The 20142-nt window shown below is 41.6% G+C and overlaps 1 protein-coding gene across 2 annotated transcripts in view; it reads left to right on the plus strand.

The window, feature by feature from the left end:
- Window positions 1–5784: 5784 nt before the first annotated feature.
- The window catches only part of EXT2 (exostosin glycosyltransferase 2), a 72836-nt gene continuing 58478 nt past the window's right edge, over window positions 5785–20142 (plus strand). The window contains exons 1-5 of one of the 2 annotated variants that reach the window (XM_066552138.1): window positions 5785–5829; window positions 7714–8273; window positions 8445–8534; window positions 13297–13413; window positions 16826–17021. In XM_066552138.1, the coding sequence (XP_066408235.1) occupies window positions 7738–8273; window positions 8445–8534; window positions 13297–13413; window positions 16826–17021 (939 nt within the window). In that variant the 5' untranslated portion in view covers window positions 5785–5829; window positions 7714–7737. Of the gene's footprint in view, window positions 5830–6429; window positions 6529–7713; window positions 8274–8444; window positions 8535–13296; window positions 13414–16825; window positions 17022–20142 lie in introns of those variants that run through there. The other variant, XM_066552139.1, reaches the window with a different exon arrangement.

A 20142-nucleotide genomic window follows, 5' to 3' on the forward strand; every position in this document is an offset into this window, starting at 1 on the left:
CTGGAAAGGAGGCAGGAGAGAAACATGGTCATGAGACTGCTGTTGGAAAAAAAATGGGGTTTTTTTGACTGTGCAAATCCCATAAATTTTGTAAATGGCCTTAACTGGTTTACAGGAACTGGTAAACATGTAGAAAGTCCTGTGTATATGTATATAGAAAGTAAATCAATTCCTATCTGCTCTAAGATTTGCTCTAAGATTACCCCGAGAGGAAAAACACAGGTTCTGCCTGTACAAATTGTTTGTTCTTTCTGCTACCTTCATGTTAGATGTTTTCTCTGCTTGATGTGTCTCATAGTTCTCATTAATGGCCTTTTCTTCTTCTTTGTGGCAAACCTCTACTGACAAAAAACATCGAGAAAAGATTAAGGATTCTCCCATGCTGTCCCTGCCCTCACTTTTTTTTTTGACCTGTTTGTCAAGTGATAGGCAAAGAGAGCAGCACTTCAAATGAAGCCAGTCAGATCTGTTTTTAAAACTTCTGCATTTCATCTGAAACAAGAAATGCCATCAAAATTAGTATAACACTGTGCCTTCATTGCTTGTACTCATTGTAATCATACAAGATGATCAAATCCACTTTGCATACAGTATTTATGTTCCTGTTACCTTTCATTTTAGCACAGAAAGGATCCTAGATGGTTTCAAGGTCCTTGCCACGTTCCAGTCACTCTCTCTGTCCCCCTCTTCCTCTGCCCCCTCCTTTGCCCCCTTGCCCATTCTGTCTCTCTTCTCCGGAGAAGTATTCAATACTTTTAGGGTAGAGGTGGGAATTTCCTGTCCAGGACTGCTCTCTGTCATAGAAGCTTCCATGACATACATTTCAGGTATACACTTGACATTTCATGTTTCTGGGAAGGAAAAATCTGTAAATCTCGAAATTACTAACCTGTGTTACATTGCAGTTAAGCAGACAACATAAATGGGGCCCATCAAGATAAGTATTTATGAAAAATCATGCATACTTACAGAAAGAATCTGTGAAAGTAAGTTTTTCCTTACAGAAATTTAATAGGTCCTAAGCAAAATACCTGTAAGGGAAAATATTCACTGATAACTTAAGAGTTTTCCACCTTAACTGAAGAAAGGAAGTTGCTCAAATATACTGTGTGATAAACTATATATATTTTTTTTTAATAAATGTTAATCCTTTAATTGTTGCCTTTCTATCTTGGAACATCCAACAGGTCACACAGTTGGGCTGACTGCTGTGTGTTTCCCCCATCCCCATAATGACTCAGTTTCTTGAAACCTGCCTTGGGGTCAAACTATCATTTATACTGACAATTTCTTTGCAGTCCTCCTCCAGTTACTTGGTTACAGAATCCCTCTGTTGCTCTCATCCTGCTGGCAGAGTGGTGATTTCATTTCATCAGAGAGATAGTGGCACACAGGGGCTCTATGCTAAAAAACCTCTCATGGAGGAAGCCCTGTGAATCCCACCCCTGAGAATTTCTGCATCGGAAGTATCAGGCACACAAAACTGCTTTTGCACTTTAATTACTTATGCACTATTTTTGTAAGATTGGCTGACCTAACAAGAACTTGTTTTGTTTATTTCTGAAGCAATTCAGACCACATAATGAAGAATAGGGCAAGGTAACCTACAAGGATTATATACAGAATGATATGTGTTCCATCTGAGAAAATCAGAGTGCCAAGATAGACTCATTTTCCATTCCAATTAATGCTTTGTTTATTACTGACTTACATAAAACACTGGCAACTGACTGATGACAAGATCCTAGATTATTTGCAGCCAGCAAATGTACTAAAGAGTCTGAGGAGGTTATAAATACTCTACTTTTTGTCCTCAGTTTGCCAGGATTGGTTATTTTTAGCAAATAGCCAGTCGACCTTATCAAAATGAAGAATCAAAAATAGTCTGGAAAAACACTGCAAGGAAAGGTTATTTTTAGCTCTCTGTCTATTCCCTGCTGCTATCCAGCAAGGTCTGATGGCACAGCTCATGCACGACTGCTTAGTTATTCTAGGCGAGTGCTTGTTATGACCTGTCCTTTCCCTGGATGCCTCTCTGCAGAAGGCATTCAATTGATTAAAGATTAATGCCTCTGCAGACCATGACAGCTGAAAGCTTTAGGGAGGTGGAAACACACACTGGCAGATTGTTTCTATCTGCATCTTTCTGCCACATTAATAGTTTCTTTAAGGGAACTCTCACCTAACTGAATTTCCTTCTGTCTCTTATCCCTCAGTGGGAGCTATTGCAGCACCCCTTTAAGTATATTTGCACCTCTTTTTCCTTTCAGTTCAGGAAGGGAGTAGAGAAAGTAAGAGTTACAAACATAAGTCAAATCACTGTTTTGGCCAGTGCCATCCATCAAAAACCAGTAGCACTGGAAGTGTATGATGGACTGGATCAAGACAGAAAACCATGTAATTGGCTGCTAGATAGTTTATTGATCAGACTAGTTAAAAACTGATATAAATGAGGGTACCATTTGATTGTAAGACTTTAACCAGAACAGTGAACCAAAGCAAGGACCTGGCTGCTACAATATCTTTCTTTCTCTTATAATAGAAACTCTTTAATTTAGTTCAGTACCTTATGTTTTGGCAGTAGCCAATAACAAAATTTTCAGATGAATGAATTGAATTATGAGTTTTTAGTTGTTATGCCATAGGTAGAAAATAAGGTTGAAAAGATGTCTTCAAACCATTAGATTTCCTATTCATATTTGCTTTTCAAAATTACCTCCTTGTACTCATTGTAATCATACAAGATGGAGGCAGAATGTGCTGCTTCCATCACTGCACAAGGTGCACCATAATCTCACATGCAGCTTCTTTACACGTGAAGACACAGTAGCTAGCAAAAGGTTCTCTTCTGTACACTGATCATCCCAGCAGAAAATGAAGGGTGCTGTATGCGACAGCAGGCAAATGTATGGTGACACGGTAAAGCCCTTAAATTCCAAATGATCCCAAAGAACCACATAAGGCAGGACATGAAAGGGCAAAGCAAAGAGAAGTGAAATATCTGATTTCTCCTGTGCATTTATAAAAATTGATAGCTGGTTATCCAGATGCTGATGAATATTTTCACAAGCTATAAATGGCAACCTGTAGTCTAAAAATAGATGCTGTGCCGCAGACTTGTCTGGCTTAGCTACATCACTAGAATATAAACAGGCTCCCTGGTGTGGTTTCAGGGAAATCTCTATCAAGACAGACTACATCCTCCATTTTTCTTGCTACATAGCTGATGCCTCTTGAATTTGTTTAATATAGCTTTTAATAAAATTGCATCGATTTTCAAATTTTCCTACAGGGATAAAAGGATCATCAAGTCTCCGTGAATATTTCAGCCGCAATTGATTCGATGCGCTTTCCTCTCCCTGGCGGAGCAGGGGGGCGGAGGAGGCGCCTGCGGGCACTGCGTGGGCTGGCGCAGGCTGGCTCGGTGACCCCCTCCCTCCTCCCCGCCGCTGCACGTGGCCCAGCCAGTGTCCCTGTCACGCGACAGGGCTGGGAACCCCTCTCCTTGGCTCAGGCACATCCAGGCACTGCTCATGCTGCTGAATCCCATGAGCGCAGGGATCCAGCGCTCATCCGAGCAGCCCCAACACGTGAATGGGGCACCTTCCAATTCACAAAAACCAGGCGCGGAACCATCCTCCCGAAGGAGGGTTCCTGCCTCTGATTTATGAATGGGGCAGCTTGCGGCAATTGGAAACTGATGGGTTACGCCCAGAAACATTAAGTGCTGTAACAAGCCCCGGTAACTTGTACTTGAGGGGAAGGAATAAGCCAGTACCAGAGGAAAAAGCCAGTACCAGAGCTCAGAAAGGTGCTTTGAGATCTGTGAGTGCTGTCTGTTGTTGGTTTGAATGTCACATTCATAAGATGAAGAAGGTAGCGGTGAGTCTGAGGAGAATGCTACATCACCTGCAATGCCACGTGTGTGAGGGGAAGTTGAAAGGAGGAGGAGAAAGCACTGCAGTGACAGTGTTCTGCCTTTTTTGAGGGAGCACCGAGCTGTCTGTGCATGCATGTGGATGGCTTTGCAGAAAGCAGTTTTCCCAAGGGCAGGTGAAGTGAAAGAGAACTAATCTGTTGCTGCCAGTCAAGGCTGTTTAAGGACACTGTACTGTGTATGTGACAGAGAGATTCAGTTTAGAGGCTTAGAGCAGGGATAGGTGCAAACCCCCATCCTTTCACAAACACACATTATAGGATAGCACACCATCACATCACCATTGTACATAGGATACAAATCTATAAAAATGGCTACAAGAACAATTGAAAAGGGGAAAAATACAAAAGCTGACACTGACATGAGAGACACATGGTAAGAGTCTTTTAAAGCACCAAGGATTACAAGATAGAAGCAGAGCTGCTCTGCAACTTATCCCAGGGGGCAGAGAGACTGGAAATGCTTCTGGCTCAGAGATCAGGGGGCTGAAGGGGCTGCAGCAGGAGAACTTTTTGAGGCAGGACATAATAGTTAAAAACTTAATGGTTAAACTGTAACAGTTGAAACAGTTACAGTCCTAACAGCTGAAAGTTGTTTACAGGTGAGAGATACAAAGCCAACCGTGGGTCTGCTGTTTGAGTGCAGAGAGCAGAGAAGGATGAAGGACATGGTGTCACCGGCAGGGACATGTCTCCATTGCACCATTGCCCTGTGCACGGTTCAGCTGCAGCCCTTGGGGATTGTTCAGCTGGAGAAGAGAATGCTCTGGGGGGACCTCAGAGCAGCCTGAAGGGAGCCTACAAGAAAGCTGGAGAGGGACTTGTTACAGAGGCAAGTAGGGTAAGGGGGAATGGCGTCAAACTGAGAGAAGCTTCAGATCAGATATGAGGAAGAAATTCTACACTGTGAGGGTGGTGAGGCACAGGTGGCCCAGAGAAGCTGGGAATGCACCATCCCTGGAAGTTGGAGGGGCTTTGAGCAAGCTGGTAGCCGGTCTGCTGGAATGAGTCCCTGCCTACAAAAGAGAGGTTGGAAATAGATGATCTTTTTGATGGCCTCTTCCAACTCAAACAATTCCGTGATCTTACCTACTTGAGTGGTTTTTGCTTGGTTAGTTTTTGTTGTTGTTTTCTTTTTCATCCTTTTTTTGTGTGTGTGTGTGTGGGGGTGTTGTGTTTTGTTTGCCAGTTGGTTGGTTGGCTTTTTTTTCTTTTCTTTTAAATTTTTTGGGTTTTTTTGTTTTGTTTTGTTTTTTGGGTTTTCTTTTTTTGTTTTGTTGGGTTTTTTTGTTTTGTTTTGTTTTGGGTTTTATTTGGCCTACAGACCAAGTCAGCTCCCATTTTTGGGAATGAAACCAGTGTCTCTGATTCCCACACAGCTGGAGTTTTGTGCAACAAATTTTCCTCCTCTATCTTCTATTAGAAGATACTTCCAGTTACTTTTATGAAGGGTTTGGGGAAGGTGTAGATTTAGGATATCTCCTTGCTGAAGTAGTGTGATCCAGCAGAAAGTGACACATGACCCAAAGGTCCTCAGTCAATGAGAAAGCTCAGTACAGTTTTGGAAAGGCACACTGGACTGGAGAATGCAGATGTGTTGGAAAGCAGGCTGCCGGCGGTTCATGGGTACAAGTGTTGCACACGCAGATGATGGCTGAAGTGCTCCCCGTGCCGCTCCGCCGGGAGAAGCTCCCATCCCATCTCTGTGGGGAGACCCCCGCGGGCCGGGTCCCGCTGCACTCCCGCCCTCCGGCCGCGGGGGGGCGCTGGGCCGGCGGGGCCGCGCGTGCGCACCGGCGGGGCGGGGCGGGGGCGGTGGGGCGGGCGGGCCCCGCGCGGAGCGGCCGGGGCGGGCGGGGCGCGGCCGGGCGGCCCCGGCGACTGCGGGCGGCGGTGAGTGCGGGCAGCGGGGGCGGTCTGTGCGGTTCCGGCGGGTGGGCGGGAGGGAGAGCAGGGGCTGCGGGAGCCACAGCGGCGTGGCGGCCCGGCTGCTGCCGGCCGGGTTCCGGGCTGGCTTGGGCCCGCCCCCCGCGCCTCTCGGAAGGCGGCCCGTCCCGTCCCGTCCCGTCCCGTCCCGTCCCTCGGCCCTTGCAGCCCATCCCGCTGTTGCCACCTCTGTGTGTGCTGCGTCTTGCTCCCGTTACTTTCCGCACTCCAAGCGCGTACGGCTTGTGCCGTGCTTGCAGTTGCCCAGGTGGATTGTGTGGTGTGTAAGAGGGAAGGTTTCCGTGGATGGAGAGGTACCTTCCATGGAGAGCTCTTCCAGCCGGCCTCCGGGCTGGACAGGTTTGCCGAATGACTGAAATGCTCGCTGGAGAGTGTCATCACGTAGCTGGTTCTGATGCTGTGTCAGAAAGGAGGAATAAAGGGCGTGGTTAACAGTCGGAAGCATATGGGAAGTTTTTAGTTGTAAAGCTGACTGTATTGTAGCATTCTGGCTTCTGTCCTAATAACAGCATGACACGTGTATTGCCTTGTACAGGAGATTTTAGAGGCTTCCTCCAGAATCAGATTGTGGACATAAAGTGATGAGAAGAGCCGTTAAAAGTGGAATGTTTATTAGCATCTGAGATTATTTTAGTGCTACTGTGTGTAAGTACAGTCAAGTCATGCATTTGCCAGCCCATCCTAACAGTCTTGTGTTAAGAACACAAAATAAACATAATTCAATTTGTTGCATCATTTGATTAATAATGAAATTAATGCTTCTTTTGTTCATTTATACTTATTTTATTCATATTTGATGTCTACTGGATAGTTGACATGTCAGATTTTCTTTCTAGCTCACAGAGCAAGAAAACATCCCATTTTTCCAAAAGAAAAACACATAATTATACCGTTGACATTCTTTTTCTGGAAAACATGCTTACTACTCTTACAAAGTTCTCATTATGGAGAATTCAGGTTGAATTTACTTATTATTGAAAGTTTTAGCTGAAAACCTAAGCAAGTTGTTGCTTGCTGATTTTTCAGTCTGTAGTAAATGTAAATTGTCTTTTGCAGGAACCACGATTCTTTGTGCAGGAGCTTGTAAGAAATATCAAAGATGACAGTAGTTTGTGATGCTTTATATTACATCATGTTTTTCATTTCAGCTGTAGTTCAGGCTGTAATGAACTGTTTAAATGCTTTTCTCAATGTGGCTGCAATGGCAGCTCATAGAACACTTTTGTGCCCCACAAGGCACATTTACAAAGATGACAAATAAATTCATTTTTCTTGCCAGAAGTAGTTTGCCATCATTTTAATCAGATATGGTGGGGCTCCTATGAAATTCTGTTTAGAAGCACCTTTACCTTAGAAACAGTATCATGGTCCTAAGTTGTGTGTGATGCCCCATTATAAGCCCTTTGTAGGTATCCAGGTTGTTTCTCCTGTAGGTTAGCATTTTGGTTTTTTTATTAGCATTCCCTCTGACTGTGCTTTGTTGTAGGTGTAGTGGGACTTATGAGACCTCATCACTTCTGCAGTATCTGAGATTTCCTCTCCCTCTCTCTGCCCAAGCTGTGCCTTTTTCTGGCTAGTGGCTCTTGATTGGCCCACATCGTTTCTTTCCAGCCAGGCCCAGCAGATCAGCCTCAGTTGGTGCCTGCCAAGTGGCAGGCCTGGTTGGCATCCTGTGTTCCAGTGGGACTCATGAGCATCTGAAGAAAGCCTACTTCAATCTGCTGAGGCAAAGACCCTTTCCTGAAAGGAGTAACTGCATGTTTCTCTGCATTGTGATAACTGTGTCTCTTTTGTAGAGTTCCTCCTAAAACCTCTCTCTCTGTTTTGTAGTGACAAGAGATAATTGATGCCATTATGTGCGCCTCGGCCAAATATAACACCCGGGGTCCAGCCCTCATCCCAAGGATGAAAACCAAGCATCGCATCTATTACATCACTCTCTTTTCCATAGTTCTGCTTGGCCTAATTGCCACAGGAATGTTCCAGTTCTGGCCTCACTCCATTGAATCATCCAGTGACTGGACCGTTGAAAAGCGCAGTGTCCATGATGTGCCTGTGGTCAAGCTTCCTGCTGATAGCCCCATTCCTGAGCGAGGAGACCTCAGCTGCAGGATGCACACCTGCTTCGATGTCTATAGGTGTGGCTTCAATCCCAAGAACAAAATCAAAGTGTACATCTATTCACTGAAAAAGTATGTGGATGAATATGGGACGTTGGTGAGCAACACCATTTCCAGGGAGTACAATGAGCTGCTGACGGCCATCTCTGACAGTGAATTCTACACGGACGATGTCAACCGGGCCTGCCTTTTTGTGCCATCCATAGATGTCCTCAATCAGAACGCCCTCCGGATCAAAGAGACAGCTCAGGCTTTGGCACAGTTATCCAGGTATGTGTTGAAACTTCAGTATGTGAATGTGAAGAACACACAGTGAAAAAAGTGAGTCTAATGCAGGAGAGGAGAACACAGTGAGTTAATGCCAGCACTAGGCTTAGAGAGAACTTGTCTCTGCGTAGAGAACACCTTTCTAACTGCAGTTTGTTTCTTCTTTTGCTCTAGGTGGGATCGAGGCACAAATCATTTGCTCTTCAATATGCTGCCTGGAGGGCCACCAGATTATAACACTGCCCTAGATGTTCCTAGAGATAGGTATGTGTTGTGCTGTGTGATGGACAGATCTGGGTTCAAGTCCCACTGAAGAAGCAACAAGCTCAGAAGGGCAATTGGTAGCAAAGGATGTGCTCCTTAAACTTTGCAAAGACAGACTATGACTTGCTTGCTTCTCAAAAAAGGAAAGTAAAGCCTTGTATAGGAGAGGTATTTACTTTTGAAATTTGATAGTTTAGCCCCATCCTTAAATTTATAAGGGATGTGGCTGATAGTTTGCTTTTAACTCTTGGAGTTGCTATAAAGTTGGAGAACCTTGATCTGGTGTGTAACTGATTATGAATGCTTTACAGAATGTCCCAATTGATGCAAATTAGAAATTCAAAGATGACTGTAGCAGCAGCTTTCTAATAGAAGTCAGGTGCTTCAAGGACATTTTAAAGCAGCTGCTCTGCATGACAAAACTATGCTGAATTTCAATAGTTTTTGTTGTCTTAATAATTAGACTATATTAGTAATTGGACAAATGCTCTTAGTTATTCTCTGGCAAGTGTGCTTTAAAAATATTTGCCAGGAACTTAAAAGGCATGCATTCTGAGCTCAATTTTCACTCGCAGGATAGTTTAGTTTTGGAAGAAGAAAGGTTGTTGCAAGGCAAGGAAAATTGGAATTAGAGCAAGGCGATACTGTTGCTGAAGATGTTTCTAATATGTCAGCTGGTGTGTGCTTAGTTCTGCTGAGTTCAGTCCATTGTAACCAGTGCTTTTCCTGAAGGTCAAAGTTAACTTTCTTTTGCCAAATGTTAATAAAATCTTGCCTGAGATATGGGATCTTTGCTAAGATGGTGGTCTGTGAAGTGTATCTTGATTTCTTTTCAGCAAAGACAATTTAAAACATCCTCCAGTACCAGAACAGATTTCTTTCCTGCACATGTTTAAACAGTAAATTTCCTCATTGTAATTACATCACTGTGAAATATGTGTGAGTAAGTTTTCTCCTCTGTATGAAACATGTTGTATGTATGGGTTAGCCTGGAGAGGGCAGTCAAGCGTCAGTCTCGTGCAAACAAGTCTGTTAATCTGTTAGTAAATACTTGAATTTGTTATCTTAGATTTATACTTAAGGAGAATTTTCATTTGACAATGGCATGGACTGCATGCTTATGGATACACATGTCTATCAAAGAATTGAATTTATTAACTCAAAGTAGTAGATATGCTACAGAACTTTTTATTTTTACTTTTTGATCTCAAATCTCTGTTTACATTTGGCCTTGCATGCCTTGGCTTAGCAGGCAGGAAACCTCTTATTTTGGTAGGTGTTTCTCCTAAGTATTTGTCATGCTAACATGGAAAACTGAGTAATTTAAGTAAAAAACTGAGGTGTTTTTTGGCATTCAGCTGTTGTAGTTTGCTAATCTGACTCAGTCCACAGCTGTATGATCATGAGCTGTAATACATTAGAGAGGCAATAACAGTGCTTGCGATGGAAAAAAAAAAGGATATTTCTTTTTGTAGGCAGTCAGCAGTTGGGCTGTTTGATGTACAGAACCTATTCTACAGGTCACAGGTGTGAAGACACAGGGCCTGTGAAAGAAGTTGGGAGTGTGGACCTAGTCCCAGAGAGGCCTGAGTGATGCAGTGTGAGCTTTCAGTATGATTTTGGAGACCTTTGGAGTTCTTAGTTCATGTCTAACAGAACAAGCAATGTGGGTGTGTTTTCTTAATTTGAGAATATTTAAAGGTGTTAGGAATGGGTACAACTATGAAAGACAGTTGTTTGTAGCATCACAGGGTGAGAAGCTGCTGGCCAAAATAAAGGCATGCTGGCACAGTTCAGTAGGTTTTGAATGACTTCTCTGAACTGTACCATGACAACTCTAGAAGGACTGCATTTGTGCGAGTTTGTGGATCACTTGTGAAATCCACAGGTAATATTTGTGAAGTTTGCACAGGAGTGTGGCCTGCCTTCTAATCAACATGTCTGAGACATCATACACAGTTGAACTGTAGTGGATCATGAACTTTAATGGACTTGTGTTCCAATAATTTGCTGCAGAATATTGATCCAGATAAAGTAAGACCTTATACACAGGGGGCAGTTCAGTTATATAATAATTTTACATCTGGAAAAGTTCTTGGCTAAGGTACTTCACTAAGGGGTTGTTTGTTTATTAAATCTTTAAATCCAATTTCCAAAGGCAGTGTAAAAGTGCTTTATTCCATAATTTCAAAGGTGAAAGTTTGCCTTGTGGGCATGGAGTTTATGTTGCTAGTATTAGCTGCCATAACATTTGTAATCTCCTGCCATAAAGCTTAAAAGATAAGCTCTATATTGTCTGCTAATTAGTGCTGTTGGATTCAGTACAATGATGAGGTTGAAAGGATTTCTTTTGCAGAGGAATTCTGGTGCTGTAGAATTGAATTTATGAACTAAGATACTTTTTATTTATTTCTGTTTCAGTCTGTGAATTGGGTTCAGTGCCCTGTGAAGTTTGGCAGAAAGCTACTGCAGATGGCAGTTGGACAGAAACATTTAGTGTACAGGCCAGTTGGAGCACTTCATGGAGAGAAGAAAGGATCAATATTTGAAAAGTGGTGAAAAGTTGCTCAGGGACAGTCATTCCTTGCTGATCAGTGCAATTTAAAGATTATTTGTCTTGAGTACATTAGGAGTTAATATCCCTACTCTCTTAATGCACTGTACAATGAAAATCCAAGTGGAGTTACTTAACTGGTGTTGGTTCCCTGTGGATTTATTTAGGTAAAAGTCTGCATGACACACACCTGCTTTCTCAAGGCTGATGAGGTGCTGTTGTGTTTTCACTGGATCCTATTATAACAATCTGGTTCTGGTTTCCCAGTTTGGGGGGAGGGGGTGTAAAAAAGAGAAGGGAGATATAAACTGCAAGAACAGTAACACTCAAGCCAATTTTTTTTCTCTCTTCTTGTAACTGAATGAATATGGATAAGATATAGAACATGCAGCTTCGACTGTGAGACCTAGTCATAGCAGTGTTGTACATGTCACCAAAAGCAGGGGGATGGGGAATGTTGGAAAGGAATTAGAAATTATTTGGAGCCTAAGCTCATGTACTTAATTTATCATCTGGTTCTCAAGTTGATTTTTGTTCCTATCATAGTTTGTGTTCTGAATGAAGAGTCATATTTATGGCAAAGTGTGATCATGGTGTTTGAACACTGAACAATTGTGCTGCAGGTCAGAGCAGGAAGTGAAGTATCTGTGGGCCGTCTGATGGGGATTAGAACAGGCACAACATACTGGTGTTCATCCTGAGTGTCTTGTTCTGATGGGAAAAATCTTGGGTGATAATTCAGTATAATGGTAATTCTTGTCTAACATTTGTGGAAAACTGCTTTTCCAAACACCTTACCAATGATTTAATTCAATGATATCTGAAAACAAGAATATTAGCTAATGAACTGTTGGTGCCTCTTCCAGTCTCATGTTGATATTTTGTTCCTGTATGTGTCCTGATTACTGAGACCTGTGCCTGCTCTGACCTGAGTAAGGCTTCTCACTGTAATCATAGCTGCAACAATGGGTACAGCTTCTCGAGATCCTTTCTTTAGTGCCTTGTCTAGTAATGTATTTGTGTCCTGCTTCTTTCCACAGAGAAGGAGACAAACTGGAATTTAGAAATATGGTACCTTAAGCAAAGCCAGTATGCCATAAGCAGCTAAAAGTATAGCAGACCCTCCTGTTGAGTGACAAAGGACTGAAAGTTTGATCAGCTCTTTGAGAAGTTTCACAAAAGAAGCTAAATCTGAGCTTCTTTTGGAACTAGGATGATATATTCCCGATGCCACCTGGTCACTGGACATGAAATGGCAATGAGAAAACTGTTGTCCTCTACTAGCATATTTCAAAGGGGCTTGGTTTGTGATAGGAGATAGTAGCAAACCTTTTTTTTTTTTCTGGAATTCTGCATGGTATATTGCTTTCTTCTATACATATTGTTCTCTTCTGTTTCTTAAAGCATTTCTGTGTGGCAAAAGGTTGTCCCATCTAAGAAAAGGCACGATGCAGGTCATCCTGTTGGAAGGTTGAAGTGCATTTTAATTTATTAGTCCTTGATTTTTCCCTTGTTCTCTAGCATATAGTGTCACAAGCAACCTCTACTGTTGGAACTTAGTGTCATAACATACAGATTTCTTGTTTGCATGTTTTCTGTTTATAGAATTTTTGCGTAATATAAAAATGAAATAAATTTCACTAGTATGATAACTTTGAAAATACAGTTGCAAGTAATTTCATTTTGTTTTCCATCCTGAGACATCCAAAGTCACTGTAAGATGCTAAAATACTGTTACTGTACTGCGATTTGTATCTGAAATGCAGCTTGTCTCAAACACTTTGAAAGTTGTGCTATACCCAATTTTAGTACAGGCATCTATGAATATCTTAACTAGTATAAATAATTCAGAATGTGTTTGTTCAGATTAAAATTGTCTTACGATATGTAAGCTTGGAAATTGCAACAATGACAGCAATATGTTAGATTTCCCTATATTAATGCAAAAATGATCCATTCCTCAGTGATCCTACACAATTGTAAGCACTCTGTTAGAGTGCTTATGATTACTCGATCCAATTCAGCAGTAAACCAAGATGACAAAAACTAAAGTCAGCCTAAAACCAGCATGAAAACATGTCACTGATACATGCTGAGGGAAAAACTTACCTTAGGGCACGTGCCTTCTTGTTCTGGTAATGACAAGCAGTGAATCACTGGAGTTTGAATGTTATACATTCCCAGTTTAAACTTTCTTGTATTTTCCAGAGCTCTGTTGGCTGGTGGAGGCTTCTCCACTTGGACTTACCGGCAAGGCTACGACGTCAGTATTCCTGTTTACAGCCCATTGTCAGCAGAAGTAGATCTGCCAGAAAGAGGACCAGGGTAAAATAATTCCCATGAATTGTGCAAAGTGTATTCAATATTATATTCAATTCAATATCATGTTTCATATTGATGATTATGAAATATAAATATAGCTAATAACTTTATGGTGAGCTTGGGCAATTTTGTAAGTATTGTTTTTAACAGCTCTTGCTATTAAAATAGATGATGCTTTCAATGCTGATGGTTCCAGTGGTGATGGTTCAATTGGCAACTGCTCCCTCTAATAGCTTTATACTTTTCTTATATTGTGGTGCCCAAAACTGTGCAGAGGACTCAGAGTGGGACAATCCCCTCCTTTGACCAGCTGCCTGATGCACCGCAGGACACGGCTGGCCCTCCTGACTGCCAGGGCACTGCTGACTCATATTCACTTGTCATTGACCAGGACCCCTAGGTCTCTTTCCACAGGGCTGCTCTCCAGCCTCTCGTTTCCCAGTCTGTCCATATATCCAGATTTGCCCTTGCCAGGTACAGCCTGGCATTTGTCTTTGTTAAACTTCATACTGTTGTTGATTGCCCAGCCCTTTGATTTGTTACAATCTCTCTGCAGGGCTTCTCTGCCTTCAAGAGAGCCAAGAGCTCCTCCCAATTTTTTGTTGTTGACCAACTTACTTAGTATCCCTTCCAGTCCTGTGTCCAAGTTGTTTATGAAGATGTGGAAGAGCTCAGGCCCTAAGCTGGAGCCCTGAGGAACCCCACTGTGACTGGTTGCCTGCCTGATCTAACACCCACCATTTGCACCTGACCTGTCATTAAGCTCATAAAAAAGAAGGATGAAAATTTGTATGTGTGATTATGGGAATACATACATCTGGAGCTTAGAATACTGATTTTATTTGTTTCTTTTTTTAAAGTAATGGAGTAAGAGATAAACACAAACAACACAACCCTCCCCTACCTGAACCTTGTAGCTGGAAGTAAAGCAAGACAGTTGAAAAATAAAGCACTGATTTTCTAAGAACATGTAATTAGCCATTGAAATTAACTGTCCTGGCAATGGTGGCTTCTCTAATCTGTTCATGTCTTCAGAACAAGAGGAGGTAGAAGTTTGGAAGACATGTTTTAACTGGTTATGGAAGGTTGTTCTTTTTATATTTCATAAATCTTCTAATTACACAGCTGGAAAAGTTCCACTGTAACAAGGTCTTCTGTTATGGTTTAAAAGATGAGCAGACAGAGGCAATGGGGATCAGTGATCTGTCTGCTCATTGTCGACATCAAGTTTACAAATGTAGAAGCTTTAGGTCCTTTTCTTCTTACAGTGTTCTGAAGAGAATATGAATTTTCAAAGTTAAAAACTGATTGAAATGGTGCAGCCTCTGTTGGACACAAAAGTTATCATCAGTCTTTGGGTTCAGTTGTCTTTTCTGGTTAGGGTAGTGCTCTTGCTGTTGCTCTTGGCTGCAGCAAGTACAGTAATGCGGTCAATTAGGACAAACTTGTGCAGCAGTGGTTTACTTTGCTCACACCCTTTGTGTCCCTAAGGCTTGTGATGCCTTAGACCAGGCCAGCGAGTGGCATCTACTTGCATCCCAGCTGATTGAAGGTCTCAGGTGTTACTACATTGTGACACAGAGTGAAGGCATGCTTTGTGTTTCTGTCTGGAGAGCAGGAATGTGAAGATAGGCTCCAGCATCTATAGAGCCAGCTGTAAAGAGAGAAGCAGTCACACTGTTCATGTCCATGTAGTCAAATAAACTCTCTGTCTCGTTTTGGGTCGAATAAGAGAAGTAGGTCTTGTGTTCAGTGAAGGTGTTGGAAATTCCGTTTCTCAAAACTGTTTTTTGTTTTTTTTTTTTAATTGTGTTGGGCAGCCTGGTGTCCGGAGTGCCATCCAGTGGCCGGTCAGCGTTACTAGTGAGACGGGTTCCCAGCCTCGACTGCTTTTTGCAGGAGGGATGGGATGGGGATACACCGCCCAGAATCCAGGCTTGCTTGGGATAAACCTTTTCATCACATTATGTTAGTGTGTTATTTCTTGGGAGATGGCCTGTTCTTTCCTTTGTAGCAATGTTTGATAAGCTAGATTTTGAGTGTCATAGAGTGGTGACAGTTTCAAGGCAAAATTTGCTTTTAAATGTGTACACAAACCTACTTTTTTCTTTAGCTGGTTATATGCATTTATTATCACTCATCTGTATCATTATTTCCTTTTTTTAAGGCCTCTTACAGAGTTGAACTAAGGGGGTTTGATTTACTTGTCTTTTTAATTGGATTGCTTGAAATCCACTTCTGCTGGTAGCAAGTTGGTAGCAGCTGGAGACTTGTGAGAAAGAATGTTTAAAAAAAATACTATGCATCTGTTAATTGGAGCAACTAAAGTAACCAGCATGAAAATGAGTAGAAGAGGTGAGAAGAGCAGCAGGAGAGGTCTGACTTTATAAAGTGTGTGTGTTTGTGTGTTTTCAGAGCTGTAAATTAAAGATAGCATCACGTGGAGTAAAACTGGAACCCTAAGTACAGGCCTCGTGCTTCCTGTGTTCTTTTGGCAGCATGAGGGCACTCACTCACTATGTGTGTTCCTTTCACTGGGGAGTGGTTGGAGCAGTCTGACTTCAGCTGACCTGTTTTAAAAGAAAACCCAAGTATAGATGAGTATAACAATTATATGACATGCTATTTTCCAGTATTAGTATAACTTCTTTAAGCAGCAAGCTCCTAATTTAAGCTTGTATTCCTGTATGGTTTACCTCGAGTGTTTTTAAACATGTCAGTATTTAAAATGTTCAGCACATTTTAAATATTCATGGTTTTGGAGCATGGTAGGAGTTGAGAGTGTATGAGATAACATACACCATATGGATCTTCAACTTTTCATTGGAAATATTGCCTCTATATTGCCCCAAGGGACAGAACTGAATCACAGTTAAAAAGATGAGCTTGTGGTATTGCTGCTGTCACCATATCAAGACTAAATAAGCTAAATACGAAATACTGAGTTGTTAGTTCAGCATCTTTTCTCAATTAAAATTCATGAGAACATATATGGGAGGAGAAACTAGAAGCACTCAGCACTCAGTGTCCTATCTACTTTGTTTTAGTACACCAACACCAAACAAAAGGACAAACAATCCTGGCATCAGTAGCAGGCTGATTTAAAATGCACCTAAATAATGTTTCTCTAACTTTATAATAGAAGTTATAATGCAGGTGCCTATTCTAATGTAATAAGCACTTTTACCAAGTACAGATTTATTCAGAATTGTAAATAATTTTGAGCCACTTGCTATCCCAGACTTAATTATATTTCATCATTACCCTTTCCAGTGTTGTCTGAAAATCTGGTCTTGGCAGCATGTCCACGTTTAGTTAATCTTGCTCTGCTTCTCCAGAATGGAAGGAAATGTGTTCTTGAGATCTTGGAAGTAAACTTGCAGTGCAGTCAGATGACCTGGCTGTGTTTTTTCAGCCCTCGCAGGTATTTCATTCTCTCATCTCAGATGGGTCTGCACCCAGAGTACCGCCTGGAGCTGGAGGCTCTTCAGGCTGAGAATGGGGAGTCAGTGCTGGTCCTGGACAAATGCACAAACCTGTCAGATGGGGTCCCTGCCGTTCGCAAACGCTGCTACAAGAATCAAGTCTTTGATTATCCTCAGGTGCTTCAGGTAAGGCTGTCTGTCCTGCAGACTCCTCTTCCCAGTGGTGTCTGTCTTAGCTGTGATTCTGTTCCTCTTCAGCAGTGGTAGGGTACTTCCTTGTATTTAATTAGTATGCTGGATATCTTTTAAAACTGCATAATTTGTTATGTTAGCTTGAGTACTATATCCTAACTTTATCCTTATTTTTAAGAGGGCCAAAACCGATGTGCTCAAACTTATATGCAGACTATGCATATATGAGACTGGTCATGGTGGTTTAGTAACACAAGACAGTGTCATGTAAACTTGAAAAAATTACACAGAGGATACTGTCAAATCCAGCAGCAATGGGATGCTAAAATGGAGGAAAGGAAGGAAAAACTTTTGGAGGCAGATAAAGTTGCTCACTTCAAAACTGGAGAGGAACATTGGAATCTACATCTTCCAAAATAGCTGGCAAAAGGGCTTTCAGCAGGCATGAATTTGGAATTAATTTCTCAGCTATGACAATCCAGGCCTTGCTAGATGAAGCTTGGAGCTGAAGATGGCTTTGTCAATTGGATAGAAGGTTAAAATGAACTTTAAACAGCAAGAGTGTTACATTTAAGTAGAGTTAGTCCGATTACATCTTTTGTATGCAGCTTAGTTAAATTGTACAAAACTATCTGTGTAGATATGACAGACTGAGCTAGAAGGCTTGTCAGCATGCAGCTATGAAAACATCTAGGTGAAATGTGTTTCATGGCCTTGGCCCAGCTTCCAGAGGCCTTTTGATGTGTCAGTGAAGATAAAACTAGATAATGTTCTCAGACCCCTGTGTCTCTTGGCAGTTCACTAACAGAGGTGCTTTGGCATGCAGTGTGGTGAAGTGAGTTATGCCATAGGCCATTGTGCTCTGTCTGTGGCCACCAGCATATAATCTGTCTTTGAACTTAAGCAAATGATGGTAAAATAACAAACAAGCCGAGGAAAGCCAACGTTTCCACCCCTCCTGTTATGTTTTGTAGGAAATATGTTTAAAATTCCATGTGGAGGAGGAGGAGAGGGAGGAAAGGATCACCGTCAGTCCTAAACTTTGAGTAAAAAAAAAAAGTTGTTTGCTTTATTTCTTTAAATACAGACTGAATTGCTAAAAGATGGCAAGTCAGGGAATCTCTATCTATATCTTGCTATATATGATTTTATAACTCAGAAGAAAGTTGGCACATGCTGAGATTGTTAAAATACTTTCCCCTGCATTTCCCTTTGGAATGTCTGGCTGATAACAGTGGTGATGTGAGATGTATTTATAGTAACCTTTGTCTAGACAGGAAAAATGGTTATCTGGGCAGATGAGCATGTGTGTCCACATCTGGGTTTTTTTTTTTCCTTTTTTGTCTCTCCCAGACCTTACTAGTCTCTTCCACCTGCTGCTGTGTGATCTAGTGAGTCAATGGTTAAAATGTGTGTTCATTTTCTCAGCTCCTTCCATTCCCCACACCCTTCTTTTCCTTCTCTTCCTGTCTAAGAGTGGGGGAAGGGGGACTTGGATCACAGTTCATCCTTTCCAGCACTGCCTTTACAGATGTCTTACTAGACAGACTCTTGGACTTCTGGGTTGTTAATGCTTCCTGTTTGCAGTCTTCCCTTGGATGAGATTTTCAAGGCTCTTCGTGCTCTATGGGTATGAACACAGGTCTTATGATTGCATCAGGAGACAAGTGAAGAGCCAGCAAAACCCCTTGTATTTCCTAGTTCCATCCTGATGTTTTGCTGCCCTGCTGAGCATTCTGGTTCCTTTTCTTCAGGCCATGGAACACAAGCTGGAAAAATGTTTTCTTATCTGTGGGAATCCCTGTAACAACTTTATAATTTTTCTTTCTTAAACTTAGGGATAATACTGACTTGGGATTTTCCCTGTTGTTTAGCTGAACTCTACTAGCATTTATATTGAGATCTGTAGCAAGATTCCTCAATGGCAGTGAGAACCAAAGTCCCTAAATACAGGGTGAGGGCAACATAGTCAAGAAGTCTTCTCTGCTGGAGGTTAAACTCAGGGCACTTTGTCTTGTGTGTTGTGGACATGAGTAAATGGATTATACTCTTCTCTGCGACAACTTTTTTTATCGTTGAAGCTCCCTTCCTTCTGCTCTCATTCCTTCAGAATAAGTAGCATTGATAGAGTAAATCTTTCCTTGCAGATTTCCTTTCAAGGTAAGTAATCATCCTTTATTTACCACTGGAAGTGCTCTGCCCAAGACTGAACCCTGCTCTGTCTGAGGTCTTTTGTTACTGTGAAGAGTAAGTGAATTCTTCAGATTTCTTCAATTGTACATCTTTTTGGACTGTAATATTACCTGTGGATGGAGTGGTTTGTTTTTTCAACAGTACCACATTTCTATCCCATGAATACCTTTTATTTGCCTGTTCTTTTTTAGGAAATGTCCTCTTCTGCAAAGTGCAAATCTTAGCCAGTTACTTCATGCTTTATATTTGTGCAGTTTGCTATTTTTCTCTAGGTGTTTAATTCTATATGTATCAGTATTTCTTAGTTGATTTATGCATGTGATGCCAAAGTCTAATCCTGGTATCCATTATACCTGCTAATCCCACAAAGTCATAGGTATTGTGAGCTCTAATAAGTATGGCCTTAATTCTGCTACTCACTTAACTAAGGGACACATTGAATGCTGTTGCACTTAGGAAAGATTATTTGGTCCATCACTGTTTTATTTGTGAGCCACTGCTATCTACCTTATACTTGGAGTTCTGTAACTGGAGTTTTTGTAACTGTGGAGCCTATAAGGGCTTTATCTAGCCCTGATTTCTTAATTTGCATGTGAAAATGCTGCCAAACATGTCAAGTGACTTGAGATACAAAATCTGATACTTCCTTACTATCCATAGAGCTGCACTGCCTTATAACAGAATCCATACTGTTTATACTCAAATAAGTTTATCTTAATTGTTGCTCATCTGGTTGTGACAGACATTTGAAATGTTTGAAACTTAATTTTCTCCTTGAATTTTCTTAACTGAATTTTAAAGTTTGGTCATTAAAATAAAGCACAGAATTGTCCTACCAATTCGTTTCTCATCCCTCCACTTTTGATATTTTTCCTAGCTCCTGGAAGATAAAATTGTAAAATTATTTTGAATTAGCTAATAA

Source organism: Molothrus aeneus, chromosome 6, assembly GCF_037042795.1.
Source record: "Molothrus aeneus isolate 106 chromosome 6, BPBGC_Maene_1.0, whole genome shotgun sequence".
In the NCBI taxonomy this organism is placed as follows: Eukaryota; Metazoa; Chordata; class Aves; order Passeriformes; family Icteridae; genus Molothrus; species Molothrus aeneus.